The sequence below is a fragment of the Nycticebus coucang genome, chromosome 12, assembly GCF_027406575.1.
Source record: "Nycticebus coucang isolate mNycCou1 chromosome 12, mNycCou1.pri, whole genome shotgun sequence".
Lineage (NCBI taxonomy): Eukaryota > Metazoa > Chordata > Mammalia > Primates > Lorisidae > Nycticebus > Nycticebus coucang.
This window is the reverse complement of record NC_069791.1, coordinates 46,555,575-46,572,483: the sequence shown is the minus strand read 5'-3', so window position 1 is coordinate 46,572,483 and position 16,909 is coordinate 46,555,575. Positions and strand designations below refer to the sequence as shown.

General features: G+C 42.2%; 1 protein-coding gene across 1 annotated transcript in view; it reads left to right on the top strand.

Moving 5' to 3' along the window:
• The first annotated feature begins 7,303 nt into the window (after window positions 1-7,303).
• Window positions 7,304-16,909, top strand: part of FAM234B (family with sequence similarity 234 member B) — a 38,458-nt gene continuing 28,852 nt past the window's right edge. The window contains exon 1 of the mRNA XM_053557101.1: window positions 7,304-7,603. Within this exon, the coding sequence (XP_053413076.1) occupies window positions 7,417-7,603 (187 nt within the window). The 5' untranslated portion in view covers window positions 7,304-7,416. The remainder of the gene's footprint in view (window positions 7,604-16,909) is intronic.

Sequence of the window (16,909 nt, the reverse complement as noted above, 5' to 3'; positions counted from 1 at the left end):
AGCTTTCAATTTTTAAGCTGGATCAAATTGGTAAGCAGTGGCTCCCTGGGTACCAGGCGACTGTTTCCAGGCTCAAGACAGGACAAATTATAGCACACCATGCAGTGTATTTAATGTCCTTGCTTGTGATCAAGAGACAGAAAAAACTGCATTCACATCCTCCTTCAAGTACTTAGGAATTGTATAACTTTGGGCAAGCGGCTTTATCTATCTAAGCTTCCATTTCCTCACTGAAAGACTGAAGTATAATACCTAGCGTATAGAATTGTGAGAATTAGACAAAGTAGTAGTGAAGGGATGATATGGAGAACATTGTGTGAGAGTTCCATTGTACTGAGTGACAGCTTCCATGAAAAGATCCCACCCCTTTGGGATGGAGACAAGACTCCAGCTTCACACCAAATCGAAAGGCAGCAAAGGGCAGGGAAGAAGGGAAGAGGAGAAGGCCTACGGGTGGAACAGCCCCAAAGCGGTCCTAGTGAAGGGAACCACACAGTCTTGGGGCCAGGAGCAGAGACCTGGGGGAAGAGACGCATCTAGCAGAGATTTTTTGGGGGGAGGCGAAATGCTATATGTCTTGATCCCTCTTTCTGACTCTTAGAATTGTCAAGAAAACTACCCAAGTCACAATGTGCTAAGTCCATTGTGTTTTTTTTTTTTTGGAAGGTAGGGAAGAGTCTGAGTTTTGACCAAGATTGGCAAGGGGCCAAAAGGTGTCTTCCTTTGTGGATGATAAGTGCTCAGTGAATGATGGCTGTCACCATCCACCTTGCTACCACAGGTGCTTCAGTGACATATGGACAACTTGGATGAGGGCCAAGGGGACAGGGAGCTCAGCTGGCCTGGGAAGGTCTGTCCTTAATTACACTGTTGTTCTCAAACATATGTTCCAGCCAGGGACTCATTAAGGAGAAAAGCCTTTGTTTCAGTCTCAGTGCCCAGATAGCATTTTATACTCTACTATGTAGAAAGTTTTGTAGGCTGGTAGCCTATATGCATCTGAGCTGGATGAGCACTTGTTACTTTATCTTTCCCCAGATGATACTTTGGGAGGAAATAAACCTGTTTGTCTTCATGACAAGTCATACAAACCTCTGGTCAGCATTGAGAAGTGAATATACCACTGGAACATTCTGATTCAAATGCAAGATTGATTTCACAGGTTACTAGACATTTGCATTTGACCCCCCAAAGTTCTTTCCTGGGCAGCTCTTTTGCTTTTCTCTGACTCACTGGTCTTATTACCATTTGCTATAATATTTTCTTTTTGCTTTTTAAATCTCCTACTTATTACTGCTTCCTGATCCTATCTCTTTGAGGCCAGTGTGGCAGAGGGTACTGCTCTGAGCTTGAGAAGGGTCTAGCAGAGAGTTCAGACTTGTCCATGCTTTGCTGACAGGTGTCAGAACGGTTCCAGAATTATATCTGTGGAAGGAGTGAGGAGCCTCCTGGGAAAGCTTTACCTTAAACACAGTAGAAAGTCCCTAAGTCAGGACAAGAAGCTCAGCTCAGGAACAAAGCTTCTGTACCTAGAGGAGAAAGGTGATTATTTTTTTTTTTTGAGACAGAGTCTCAGTTGCCTTGGCATTGAGTCATAGCTCACAACAACTCCCATCTCTTGAGCTTAAGTGATCCCCTTGCCTCAGCCTCTGGAGTAGCTGGGAGTAGCTGTCACAATGCCCAGCTAGTTTTTCTATTTTTAGTAGAAATGGGGTCTCAGTTTGCTCAGGCAGGTCTCAGAACTCCTGAGCTCAGGTGAATAACCCACCTCAGCCTCTCAAGAAAGGCAGTTCTAAGTAGAGCCATGCCTGACCCCTCTTACCACCAAGAATGCAGATTTGTAATTTAGAAAGGCATAGGATGACTAGCATAGCAGAGATCAGCCAGATGCTCCCCAAATTCATTTCTTTTTCTTCCTGGGCTCACATCTTCTCAGCATGATCAATGTGAGCAAAACTCATGTGCACCAAGTCCAGGGCTGGCCCATAGAACTTCCTGTATGATCTGGGATGCAAATGACACAAGGGAGGACTCTAAGGCTCCAAGGCCAAAGAAGCCCTAGATAGAAGGAACCTGAGTCCCTGAGGTTGGGAGGAATAGAGCCCCAACACAGCCCACCCACACACCCACAACTACCGAGACATGGCAGAAATGAACTCGCTTCATTTTGAGGTTGTTTGTTATAGCAATTACTTGCCCTGATTGACTCACTAAATAAAAATGCAAGCTCTGGATATCCACCCCCCAAAGCGGGGGGCAGGAATGGAAGTATTTTTTAGTGAAAATACTTGATTTGACCTTGAGGAATAGGCAGCATAGCATTGGTAATTTTCTAATAAAATGTAACATAAAAAGAAGAGAGGCAGTCTACTTTAGTTTCTTTCTTTCTTTTCTTTTCTTTTTCTTTTTCTTTTTTTTTTTTTTTGAGACAGAGTCTCAAGCTGTCATCCTGGGTAGAGTGCTGTGGCATCATAACTCATAGCAACCTCCAACTCTTGGGCTCAAGCAATCCTCTTGCTTCAGTTTTTCTGTTTTTATTTTTATTTATTTATTATTTATATATTTATTTTTGAGACAGAGTCTTATGCTGTTACCCTGGGTAGAGTGCCGTGGCATCATAGTTCATAGCAACCTCCAACTCGGGTTCAAGCGATCCTTTTGCCTCAGTTTTTCTATTTTTTTATAGAAACTGGGTCTCGCTTTTGCTCATGCTGGTCTTGAACTTGTGAGCAAGCAATGCACCTGCCTTGGCCTCCCAGAGTGCTAGAATTACAGGCATGAGTCCCCGCGCCCAGCCATCTTCTTTAGTTTCTACTGCATTATACAGCTTTGACATTTAAACAATACTAAAATATGATGTGGCACTGACTATGGGAGGTACGGGAAGAAGTAGCTGGTTTTGAGAGGGGGCAGAGATGGCCCTGGGGCCTGGCAGTCCAGTGGTACCAAGGAGGAAGGGTGGTGGCTGCTGGCGGACACAGAGTCTGATTCCAAGAGGAGGTGTGAAACCTAATAAGGGTATCAGGACAAGCAGAAGAGGCCCCAGGCCCCAGAAAAAGGTGAATATTAGATGATGAAATGTGATAATGAGCCTGTATAAGGCACTTAGAGATTTTTTTTTTTTTTTTAGTAGAAGATTATTTTTGTTTTAATTTTTAGTTCTAATATTTTCTTTGTCTGGAACAAATTTTCCCTCCCCCCAGATGTTTAGGTTTTTAAAAGTGACCTTGAACGACACCGACATAGTGCTTTGACTAAGCTTGAGTCATAGCACTGTGGTGTCACCCTGTACTGTTTTTCGTGCCCCCAAGGCCTTTGGCAGTATCCCCTCTGATATGAATACTACGTGTAGTTTGCCTACACTTTTAATACAATCTTTTTGCTAGAATCAGCATTGCTCCTTCCAAGCTGTTGCTTGCCCAAGAGGGCAGTGCCCATAAATGCCACCATCTGAGCAAATCTTGGGCAGAACTTGTGTCTTTGGTTCTGGGCACCGATGCTGATGAAGAGATGTTCATCCTGAGAAAGCAGGTTATTCAGGCTTGGCTGTGTTTTTTTGCCAAGTTGAAGCTTGTTTTAGAAGTTTTTTTTTAGGTTTCTTTTAGCGAGTTGATGGTAAGAGGTAAATAAAATAGCGCGATATATCCTTTTTAGGAAGAAAGAGATGTCTTGCTTGAATATTACTCTCAAGGATGCAATTACTTCCTTGAATACCACTTTTGTTCTTCTTGACTCTCTACCACTACTTTGAAAAGGCCATGCAAGCACAGTCCTTAAGGAAATGGACAGATGCTGGACATCAGTAGGGGGCAAAGTTGCTGGTCTCTTTTCCATTATAATCCTGACCTGCCCAGCTGCCTGTCAACCCATTCTTTTCTCATCTCTTTTCCTTCCTTTACCCCTTGCTGGAGGCAGCACCTCCTTGCTGGGGAACCTCCAGCTGAGAGTACACAAATGTGTACTGTCTACAGAGAGGGACAGAATCAGCCCCAAACCTCTAGCTGAGAGTACACAAATGTATACTGTCTACAGAGAGGGACAGAATCAGCCCCAAACCTCTAGCCGAGAGTACACAAATGTGTTCTGTCTACAAGGGCACTTAGAGATTTTGAGCAATACTTCATGTATCACGAGGTTACTAATGACCACATTTTATGTGGGGAAGAATACTCCCATTGCAGATCAATGTAAGGAAGAGAAGGTGGTATTCTGGCTTCAGCTGTGATTTTCAGAACAATTTCTTCTTTTTTTTGAGACAGGGTCTTGCTTTGTCACCCTAGGTAGAGTGTTGTAGCATCATAGCTCACAGCAACCTCAAACTCCTGGGCTCAAGCGATCCCCTTGTCTTGGCCTCTCAAGTGGCAGGGGCCAGCCATAATACTTGGCTAATTTTTTTCTATTTTTGGTAGAGATGGGATCTTGCTGCTCTTGCTCAGGTTAGTATTGAACTCCTGAACTCAAGCAGTCTACCCATCTTAGCTTCCCAGAGTGCTAGGATTACAGGTGTGACCAAACTCATCCTGCCAGAAAAACAATTTCTTCATAGCAGCTGTAGCTGCCAGGCAGGTTAGGGAGCGATGTCCCTGGGTATCCCTCTTCAGCCACTCTTGTTATATTACTCAAGAAGATAAGCCAAGTTCAGAAGTCAGAGAGGCCCTGGGAGTTTGTATTTCCCACAGTGACCTCCGTGGTTATTCAGGCAGCAAAGGTACTCACTTTCTGCCAGATAACTAGAGAGGAACTCACAGGAATTGTCTATATAAAAGGTACGGATCCTGATTCACTTGGCAGCCACTTCAAATTTTTTTTCTTTAATTAAAACAAAAGTACATTAAATTTGAGAAACACTTTTGTAAGCTTAGTTCTTATATTAAAATGAAAAAGAATTTGTTCAAAAAAAAAAAAAAGAATTTGTTCAGAAGGGGCAAGGAAGACAGAGTGGAGGTAGGCTCAGAGAGCCAGGGAAGGAGAGACTCCTGGGCTCCCCCTGCAAATCATCTGGGCAAAGCCAGATGGTTACACAGAAATGGGAAACTCCATAAAGAGCAAGCATGGAAGTCAGAGAGGCTGGAGATGCCATTTACTGCATATGCATACACTGACACACATTTATGTGTACACATAAATGCACACAGGTACTCAGGGTAACTACACAGCTGGAAGCAGTTTTTGGCCAGGGCTAGGTTTGAACCCACCACCTCAGGTATATGGGGCCAGCGCCCTACTCCTTTGAGCCACAGGCGCCACCCCTGGAAGCAGTTTTTAAACAAACAAACTCGCGAGACCCAGACAATTTTATTTTACTTTAATCTGAAGGGGTTCTCCTGGAATAGACTTTTCACTAAGGAAATTAGACAGATTTTTCTCCTCTCCTCCTATCCTATGTGACCTGGCTGTTGTAGTCTACCTGAACCTTTTCTCAGAAACTCAAATTCCTGTTCTTCTGCAACTAAAATGGATGTTTTCTACAACCTCATCTTACTTGAAGGCTATTTTTCTCAGTCTTCTTATGTCATGAATGTGTTCCATTTAGCTAATTTGGTATCAGGCAGGATACTATTGGCTCATTGTGACTTGTTGTGTTGTTCCTCCTAGATGACCTAGATAGATGTAAAATATGTTTTTTTTGTTTGTTTGTTTTTGAGACAGAGTCTCACTCTCTGTCATCCAGGCTAGTGCCATGCTCGCAGCAACTTCAAACTGTTCGGCTCAAGCAATCCTCTTGCCTCAGCCTCCTGAGTAGTTGGGTCTACAAGCACCTGCCACAACACTTGGCTAATTTTTCTATTTTTAGTAGAGACGGGGGCTCACTCTTGCTCAGGGTGGTCTTGAACTCCTGAGCTTAAGGGATCTGCCTGCTCTGCTTTCCAGAATGCTAGGACTACAGGTGTCAGCCACTGTGCCCAGACTAAAATACACTTTTAAATCATGCCCCTAGGAATGTGGTAAACGGTTTGGGTATTGTAGAATGCTGAAAGAATTAATAAATAATTAAACCATTAAATTATTATTAAATTTATTATTTGTTACTAAGTTGAAAATTTGATATTGTTAAAGCATTAGTAATCACTAAAACATGTGAACAAAACGCTAGGTGCCAAGCACGGTTTTAGGTGCGGTGCGTACATTGAATTCTTAAGACAACTCTTTGGAACAGGAGTTGTTTTATCCCCATTTTGCTGAAATTGAGGCAGGAGGAGATTAAGCAACTAGACTCTCCATCTCAAAGCTGGGAAATAATGGAGTCAGAATTTGAACTCAGGAGGTCTGGCTCCTGCTTCCAGAGCCTGTGCTTTGTCAGAGTTAGTGACTTTTTTTTTTTTTTTTTTGGGAGAAAGGGAGGTGGTTGGTAGGATCTCTCAGATTACTCCCACAGAACAATCCTGTCTGCAGTTTCTCCTGGGAATGACGTAGCCTCCTTGTAAGAGGAGTGTTGGATCTTTTGTTCTGATACCAAGAAGTTGCATCACCTTTCTGATCTCAGTTTTCTCTTCAATAAAACAAGGAGAGTGGGACCAGATAGCCTCTAGGATGAGTTCCAGTTCTAAGACAATATAATATCTTTAGCCTTCCTGCATTAAAACGCTGATCTCTTGGTGCCATCGGGGGAGAAGTAAGTTAGTTCCTGTTTCCTAGACCGTTCAAGCTAGAAGCTGTGGGGTAAGGATGCTAAGCAGACACCTAGAAAGAACAGAAATGAGGGTTAGAGCACCATCACACTTCAACCTCTAGCTAAGAAACAAAAAAAAAAAACCCACACTTACTGGGTACCCACTGTGCTGAGTTTTAAAAAGATCTTACCATTTAATTCTCACAGTATGCTTGTGAGGTAGTTAATAGTCTCTAATTTAAAAAAGAAGCTGAGGGCCAGGCAATGGCTGAGCAGGGAGGATGGTTTGAGGCCAGGAGCTGGGGACCAGCATGGGCAACATTGTGCAACCCATCTCTACAATAAACTAAAAAAAAAAAAAAAAAAAGCTGGGCTTGCTGGCATACGCCTTAAGTCCCAGTTACTTAGGAGGCTGACGGGGAAGGATCGCTTGAGCCCAGGAGCTGGAGGTTGCAGTGAGCTACGATGACGCCTCTGAGCTTCAGTCTGAGCAATAGAGCCAGACCCTGTTTCTAAAAAACAAAAAGAAAAAAAAAAAAAAGCTTAAGTTTAGACACGCCAGGTGACTTGTTCAAAGATGGCCCAGCTAGTAAGTGAGGCAGGCAGGATTCTAATCCAATCTGATTTCATAGCCCACGCGCATTTCTCAGCCCGCCTCCTTAAATATCTCATTCATTTTCGCTGCAAGCATTTGCGGGTAGATATTATCTCCCCTATTTGGCTGATGATGCAAGTGAGATTCACTGGCGAAACGACTTGCTGGGGTACCGCAGGAGACAAGACTGAGGGACCCGCGGGAAAGCTGGATGCTTCCGCCGGACGCCCACTCCCCGGGGCGGGTATCTGCTGGTCCCACCTTCCCGGGTCCCAGCCCCCACCCCACCCGCGCAGCGCCCGCGCGGAACTACGCTTCCCGGCAGTGCGCGGGTGCGCGCACGCGCACCGGGGCCTCCACCATGGCGACCGTGCTGTCCAGGGCGCTCAAGCTCCCGGGTAAGGAGTTGCAGCCTCGCGACCACCGTGTCCCGGCTGGGCTTGGGGAGACCGGGAGGTGAGGCTTTGTGGGCGAAGCGGGTCGGGGCCGGTCGGGGGCCTGGCCCCAACCCAGGCAGAGCTGCGGGAACCCGGAGACGAGGCGGGTGCAGCCCCCGCGGGCTGGGGTCCTCGTTTCACCAGGTGGCGGGAAAGGGCGCCGGGCGGGGCAGGGTCGCGAGCAGAGCCGGGGAGCCTGGAGGGGAGAGACTGCTGGAGGCGCGCGGGGCAGGTGTCGCGGAGCCGGGGGCGCTGCCACAGCGGTGAATGTCAGAGCGCAAGTCGCCTCCGTCCCTAGGCGAGGACTGGTGAGGGGAGCATCCTTCCCCGAGTGCCGCGGACAAGGTTCCGCGGAGACTTTGTCCGGGCCGGATCTGGGCTGGAGCAGGGGGCGGCAGGGCGGCGAGTGACCCCCTGTGGAGCGGCCCATCCACTTAACTACAGCGGCTCACGCAGCTGCGAGGCAGGTGGTAACAGATATTTCCCTTGCTAGTTTACAGAAGAGGAAAATGTGAGTTATTTGACTACGTAATTGAATTGTCCAAGGTTGCACAAATAGTATTGAAAAGGCCTGGCTTTGAACGTCAGGGGTCTTAGAGTGTTAGATCGTGAGCTTTTGATTCCTCCTGGTCAGTCTGTCTGGTTGTCGAGGCTAAGCATGATAAATTATTTGGCGTCTGTAAGTTGCAGGTCATATATGGAATATTCTTTAAGGACGCTCTGGTGGTGATGACAGCTTCCAGAGCTGATTCAGTACTTTGGGCAGCGCTCCAAGTTTTATTCCTCCCCCACCCCCCCAAACCTCCAGAATGAGACTGTTGGGTCTGTATGTGTACTGTTAGAAATTTGCTATTTTAGTAGAACTATATTCTGACCAAGTAAATTTTAAATACTAAGGCCTTAGAAAAATGTATGGCTTTACCAAAGTAAAGTTTAAGCATTAAACTATAGACATTTGTTTACTGATAACTTGTAATACAGGGAAAAGTTGTTTTTACTGGCATCATTGGAAGTGGGCGATTGGGTGGATAGCTAGCATGGGCTGTGCAGCGGGAGTGCAGCAGGGTCCTGGTTCTCAACAAGCTGCTTGTCTACTACACTGAAACAGACCTTGTGCCCTAGATGACACTGGGTTGAGTGTGAATTTGCATTCCTATGCCCAGACTTCATGACTTTAGTGTGTGTGTGTTTTGTATGGGCCACATTGGAAGGAACATCGATAATATCTATGTTGGAATATGTATTTAACATTGGTATTAAATGGCAGAGGTGACCCTTTACCTGCAGGCTTAATTTTTTTTTTTTTTGAGACAGAGTTTCATTATGTTGCCCTCAGTAGAGTGCTGTGGTGTCACAGCTCACAGCAACCTCAAACTCTTGGGCTTAAGCAATTCTCTTGCCTCAGCCTCCTAAGTAGCTGGGACTAATTTTAGCCCAGCTAATTTTTGCTTGTTTTGTCATTTTTGTTTGGCAGGCCTGGGCTGGGCTCGAACCCGCCAGCTCCAGTGTATGTGGCTGGCGCCCTAGCCTCTGAGCTACAGGTGCTGAGCCAGATTTATTTATTTTGAAGAGAGTAGCCTTGTATCCTTTGTATAGAATGATCATCTCCCAAAGGGGTAATGAGATGGACACATTTAGGTTTATTCTTTTTCTTTTTTTAGAGTCCTTATTTTATTTCAGCATAGGTCATTGTTACTGTTTGAGGATGAGAATGCAAGAAAATCTTGCTGTAGAAACTCTTGATCTCTTTTGTGTTCTCCTATCCTGGAGGATTCAGGTATAGTGTAATAACGTGGCCCTGATAGGATAGGTAAAGGATTCCTGCACCCTAGTCCTTGGGCCTGTTTGAAAGGCAGCTTGGCCCTACGCACTCAGGTGTGCTTGAAACTTTTTTACGCCCAGATACAGTAGGTATATGTTCTTTTGCATATTGTGGGTTTTTTGTTTTCCACCTTTTTTCTTGTCTCCCTTTTGCCATTTCTCTCCATCACCCCCATATGCAATTTTTAGCTTTTATATTACGTATAAGTTACTTTCATATAGCTCTTTTTGGATCCTCTGTAATTGGGGCTGTGAGACTGGGCTACTGTGTCATGTTCCCTAAGATAATAGCCTCACTACTTTCATATGTGAGGAATGCAAAATAGTGTGGTGGCTAAGAGGATGAGTCAGGCTCAGGTTCAAATCCAGTCTTCACCTGATTAATTTCTCATCTGTAACAATAGTATTATTGTGGAACATTTCACTGTATGACACACATTCTAATTATCTATTTACCAGTTAGGGTTATTTTGAAAAGTAAAAGAGATTGGTGGGGTAAAGAGGTTTATTATTAATCTCTGACGTGTTAATTATTACCAATGAGTGTTAGCTATTTCTATCATTAACACATGATGATTTATGAATGTGATACCTGCAGGAAGCCCTGATGTTACAGTGAGTTGATGACAGATCTCAACAAGCTTGTGATGAAAAAGTAGTTGCTGGGAATGTAATTTTTGGTCTGAAATCCTTTCACTAAGCTTAGGATGGAAAGATGTTTGGCTCATGTACATAAAATGAGGCTAATTAGAAGCAGAAGGACAATGTGACAGTCATAAAGCCTGTGGGATTACTTATCTTGTAATTATATGTATTTTAGGCCATTTTAAAGTTTGAAAGTCAAACACTGAAGCGATATCAGAGCACAATGATTTGTCATGGTTTGTTTTATGGTATGTAACTTAGAGTAATTATGTGCCCCTGGATAAACTAATCCATGATATGAATTATTTACCTTAAGTTGTGGTAGAGTATATAGTGTATGCTGTAATACAGTATATGTTTTAGTGTATTTTCCTGAAAACATTTCAGGATGGTATAATTGTATCACTTTCCTATCTGCATTGTTCTCCATACCATGTTGGAAATGACATTTAATCAGCATCCTGCAGTCTTCTAAGAGGAAAAGTAATAGCTGTGGAAAGCTCATTTATTTTGATGTGTTATGAAATCAGTGAATTCTCCCTTATTCTTTGAAAACTTTTCCTTAATTAAAAATTGGGGTGGTGTCTGAAAGCAGCAGAGAAGAAAGTGAGTGCTGAGTGTCCCAAGCTTGGAAGCCTGGATTTGATGTCTAGCTTCACAGCCTCTCTATGACGTAAGGCAAATTGGTGGACTTCTTTATACTTCACTCTCTTCTTCTTGTCTTTCTTTGAATAAATAGAAAAAAAATATTGTTTAAGATTTCTCTAATCAAAACTTGCAGTCTGTAATAATTAAACTGAGCTTAATTTTTGCACTATCTGAAAAAATATATTTATTCTCAAAATGATTTAAAGAAAGGCATAGGATTGTGATAGCTCTGAATTCTTGCATGCTTGCCTTTATACTTCTAAAACAGTGGTTCTCAACCTTCTTAATGCCACGATGTATTTTCATTGTTAAAAAGGGGTTGCGACCCACAGGTTGAGAACTGTCTTTTAGTGCTGTATGTTACTCTGGAGAAGTCAGCCTGATTTCTGTTCCCATCTTTAGTAACTTGATTCTTTTTCCCTTGGCCTGGTTGCTCATAGAATTATTTATTTGTCTTTGAAGTCCAGTGCCTGTAGTGTTTCAGTATAGATTATTCCCTATGAGTTTTTCTTGGGACTCTGTGTACCCATCATTCTGTAGTGATAAGTCTTGCTTTGTTGTGGGAACTTTTGTTTTTGCATTTCTTTTAAATATTCGTTTGGTTCCATTTTCTCTTCTGTTTGATTACGTTGGCTATCCTTTATTCTTCATGTCTATCACTTTGTTTCTAGAGTTTTTAAAAGCCTTCTATGAATGACTTGGCACCTGTAGCTCAGCGTCTAGGGCGCCAGTCACATACACCGGAGCTGATGGATTTGAATCTAGCCTGGGCCTGCCAAACAACAATGACAACTTACAACCAAAAAATAGCTGGGCATTGTGGTGGGCACCTGTAGTCCCAGCTACTTGGGAGGCTGAGGCAAGAGAATCGCTTAAGCCCAAGAGTTTGAGGTTGCTGTGAGCTGTGATGCCATGGCAGTCTACCAAGGGGACATAATGAGACTGTGTCTCAAAACAACAACAACAACAACAAAAAAGCCTTCTATGAAAGCACATAGGTAAGCAGTACTAAGGTTGGAGCCAGATTGGGTTTGAATCTTTTCATATGACTTACTCACTATTTAACTATGAGCGAGTTGCTTAAACTTCCAAGCCTCAGCTTCCTTGTTTAAAAAATGAAGCTAATGTAGCTGGGTGTTGTGGCGGGCGCCTGGAAAGCCGAGGCAAGAGAATCATCTGAGCCCAAGACTGAGGTTGCTGTGAGCTATGACAGCACAGTCTCTGCCGAGTGTGACAAAGCGAGACTCTGTCCCCCACCCCCAAAATGAAGATAATAATGTGTCTATTTCAAAGAATTAAAACAGCTTGGAAGAGTGTATAGTTAAGTGCTCAGAACTGCTAGTGTTGTTATTTCCATTTCATTTTGCTTAATCTTCACTAGTCTATCCTAACACTAGTCTTTGTGTTTTCAGCAGTGTTATTCTTTTTTGCTGATTCCGATAGGATTTCTTTTCTAAAATTGTTGCATTATTCTACTCTCTTCTTGAGCCCTTATTTCAATTTCTTGGACTCGATGGGAAAGTGTCTGTTCGTTGTTGCTTCCGTTTCATGGAAAAAAATTTAACCATTTGTTCTTTAGCTGATTTTGTTTGCTATATTTCATTGATTCTTCTTTTTTGAATGTTAGTGGAAGTTTGTAGTATCTCGTGGAATGAGTAGTAATGATGGTTCCCTTCTGATTGTTACTCATTTAAGTGGGTCATTCGTTTTACAACTAGCTGTTACCAGGGGTGTGAGCTAGGGCAAGTAGGAAGCTAGAATTTAGTCTAGGCCTGTTAAATCAGATTGCTTTCTCACTAGTGCTGCTCCTTCATGAATATCTCTTTCCTGGCTAGGAGGAGGCTGTTGATTTGTCACAGGGCAGTAGAATGCTGATTATTTCTCTGTTGTACCAGTTATCAGTCTGAACTCCAGATTCTCCTTTGTTGTCTGATTTGGGATAGTGGTTCTGAGCCATTTTAAATGCTAAGTTTGCCTTACCTTGGATACTGTCCTCAGTTCTAGGGTTCCTTTTAGAGTTCTCTTCCCATCTATCATTGTTTAATCATTTTTTTTAGAATTACTATTTGGCTTCTATTACTATGACTGGGCCCAGCATATAAAAAAAAAAAAAAATCATGGTTCCATTTGGTTCCATTTTCTCTTCTCTTTGATTACGTTGGCTCTCCTTTGTCCTTGATGTCTATCACTTTGTTTCAAAGCCTTCAATGAATGGCTATCAAAGGGGAGGTAAGATCAAATGAGAAAAAGTACAAGTTATCTTTATAAGAGCAAGATGTCAGTGCTCTTCAGAGCCGGTTGTGCCTTCAGTTAATTTTCTGACCTGCCAAACTGGCATCTTGCTCTTATAAAGATAGCTTGTACTTTTTCTCATTTGATCTTACCTCCCCTTGGATACTGCATGGGGTGTGTTGGTGCTCCTCTGACCCCAGACTTTGTCCATGCAAGCAGTTACTGATTTGGCTGTGTATTTGTGAAACAGGGCGGTAATATAACTTGTTACACGTGGACTCTGTAGTCAAATGCCCAGGTTTGAATCCTGGCTTTTCTTCTTGCTAGTTCTGTGATCTTAGACAACTTACCTTTCTATGTTTTTGTTTTCTTGTTGATAAAATGGGGGATAATAGGGCCATTGTGAAGATTAAATGAATTAAACATGTAAAATGTTTGGCCTGGTGCCTGGACTAGTCAGCACTCAGTGAATTTCCAGTTGTTATCCTCCTCCTTACTGTTGTCATCATTATTAATTCTGTGAACTCTGTTCCTTGCTGAAGATCTGCAAGATGCATGTCCCTACTCTTACTGTGCTGCTTAAACTGGATGAGAATTTCACTGCATTTGGCAATAATTGTTCAAAAATTACGGTTTGGGAATGTGGCTGTTTCCTATTTTGTTTTCTATTTTCATTTCTCTTTAGTTGTTTTAGAATTCTAGGAAAACCAGAACTCTAGAGAGTTTGCTAGGATGCCTATCTTTGCCATCTAATTACCATCACTAATTAACAAGATCCTTTTAATCCTTTTAATCTTGTTAGAAGGATCAATTCAACAGCAGCTTTTTTTTTTTTTTTCCAAAGAATGCTTTCAAATTGTTTTTATAGATTTCTTAAGGATTTTATAAGTTTCTGTAAAATACGCAGCCAAGTTGTTTTCTTTCTGGCCCGTGATGGTATATGATATGACAAAAATAAATTTTTTCTGTAAACTGTTTTATTAGGCAGTATTTTATTAATGATATCACTTTGGCAAAGGTGCTGTTTTGTAACAGCGGTAAAGGTCTGAAAAGGGGCATATATAGCAATTTTGGCCTGAAATATTTGCAAGGTAGAAACTGACTAAGTAGATGTTCATGCTAAATTGTTTTACTTAGTGCTAAACATTCAATTGTACAGTTATAGGATGGGTCAAGTATGAGTATATGTTTAAAATGCTTGAGAATTTTAGTTGAATGAGTACGTGATGTGATGTGACTGCCAAGAACGCTATCCAGGTCTTAGGTTACAGAACTTGAATTTTTCTGTGTGGACTCAGTAGGACACGTTTTTGCTCTCTCCTTCTCTGGTCAGACTACTGCATGGATTATATCCAGTTCCTGGAACCATCCTTTTAAAAGCACTGATGTATCGAATTGTGTCCAGAGGAAGAGTGACCAGGATGTTGAGGAAACCTGAAACAATGCTTCTTAAAGTAACTCATTGAAAGATTTAGAGATGTTTGAGCTGGAGATGAGGATGCTGGGGGACCAGGGAGAGACAGAATGCCAACAACCATGGTAATGGTAATAATAGAAGCTAGAATTTATTGAGTGTACGTCAGGCACTAAGAACCATGCAATATATAATCCTCATAACAATCATATGAGGTAGTAACAATAATTGTTTCATTTCATATATAGGGAAATTGAGGGTCAAAGGTCTCAGTTAATAGGAGATAGAGCCAAGATTTGACTTGATGTTTATCTGAGTGTGAAGCCCTGGCCTCTGAAATACCTTATTATATGTCTGTTATGGCTGATAACCTTCAAGTATCTGACAGACTTGTGTGTGGAAGGGGAGTCCCAGGAATTAAATAGATAATTGGCAACTACCCAGAAATAGATTCCTGAATCAGTGTAAAGATTGGAGGCCAGTGGATTCCCTAAGGATGGCTATGTTTTTTTGTGTGCTAAGGGACTAGTTGGTGGGTATTGGTAAGTTTGGAATAGAGGTGGGGGTGGATTATGTAGTCTTTAAAGTTTCTTCCAGTTCTGAGATTTGGGGACTCTGTGTTAAGTTTTCCTTTGTCAGGTATATTCTTTTCTTAAGAAAAAATTAAAATTGTGGTAAAATATACCTACCACATATTTACCATCTTAATCTGCTGCCCCAGTTAGAGTGTATGATCATAGCTCACTGCAATCTGAAGTCCTGGGGTCAAGTGATCCTTCTGCCTCAGCCTCACAAGTAGCTGGGACTACAGGTGTGTGCCATCATGGCCAGCTAATTTTTCTATTTTTTTAGAGATGAGTTCTCACTATTGCTCAAGCTGATCTTGAACTCCTGACCTTGAGTGATCCTCCCACCTGGGCCTCAAAGAGTTTTAGGATTACAGGCATGAACCATTATGCCTGGATCATCTTAATAAATTTTAAGTGTACTATTGAGTATTAAGTATATTCACATTGTGTAATAAATCTCCAGAACAATTTTCATCTTATAAAACTGAAACTCTGTACTTACCAAGTAGCAATTCCTTATTTCCCTACCTTCAGACTGGGGCAACCACCATGCTATTTCATGTTTCTGTGAATTTGACTTTAGATAACTCATATTAGTGGAATCACACAGTATTTGTCTTTTTGTGACTGGCTTATTTCACTTAACAGAATGTCCTCAAGGTTCATCCATGTTGTAGCATATGTCAGAATTTTTTTCCTTTTTAGGGCTGAATAAAATATTCCATGGTATGTGTATACCACATTTTCTTTATAACATCAGGTATATTTTAGCCAAAAAACCCCCAAATCAAACCATGTTAAAAAGTATTAGAGTTAATATTATTGTAATAACCCAGGACTCTGTTTGCAAACTATTATATATAAAATTATTTTGGATGGTTAGGGAATGGTCTGCTCTCATTATTAAAATAATTTGGTTCATAGAGTAGAAATATAAGCTGTAGATTAGCCTGAACTGTAGTGACCCTATGGCACCTCCTGTAAGTACTAGTTTGAAGTAAGTTTCTAATAAGGGAACTTACTTTTTTTTTTTGCAATTTGTGCCTTTATAAATGTAATCCAGCATTTATTAGACAAAGTAAGCAACTTTGAAAATGAAAGTAGATAGAAACTTAGGGTTATTAGAATGCCAAGATTACTCAATACCGTCTGTGTTTTTTTTTGGGAAAGTACTTAATGTTAAAAAGTGATGTAATACTCACTTTTTATTTATTATATATATATATATATATTTTAGAGACAGAGTCTTACTTTGTCACCCTTGGTAGAGTGCAATGGCGTCACAGCTTACAGCAACCTTCAGCTCTTGCCATGGCGTCACAGCTTACAGCAACCTTCAGCTCTTGGGCTTAGGCAATTCTTTTGCCTCAGCCTCCCGGGTAGCTGGGACTACAGGCGCCCACCACTACGCCCGGCTATTTTTTTTTTTTTTGTGACAGAGCCTCAAGCTGTCACCCTGGGTAGAGTGCTGTTACATCACAGCTCACAGCAACCTCCAACTCCTGGGCTTAAGCGAATCTCCTGCCTCCACCTCCCAAGTAGCTGGGACTACAGGCACCCGCCATAACGCCTGGCTATTTTTTGGTTGCAGCCATCATTGTTGTTTGGCGGGCCCTGGGCTGGACTTGAACCCGCCAGCTCAGGTGTATGTGTCTGGCGCCTTAGCCGCTTGAGCCACAGGTGCTGAGCCTACGCCCGGCTATTTTTTTGTTGCAGTTTGGCTGGGGTCGGGTTTGAACCCACCACTCTCGGTATATGGGGCTGGCACCCTACTCACTGAGCCACAGTCAGTGCCCTTTTATTTATATTTTTACATTTCATCCAGTAATTTTTTTCCATATCATTATTATTTTTTTTAATTGTTTGGGGAGGGTACAAAGAATTAGGTTACACTGATTGCATTTGTTAGGTCAATTCCCTCTTATAATTGTGTCCCAC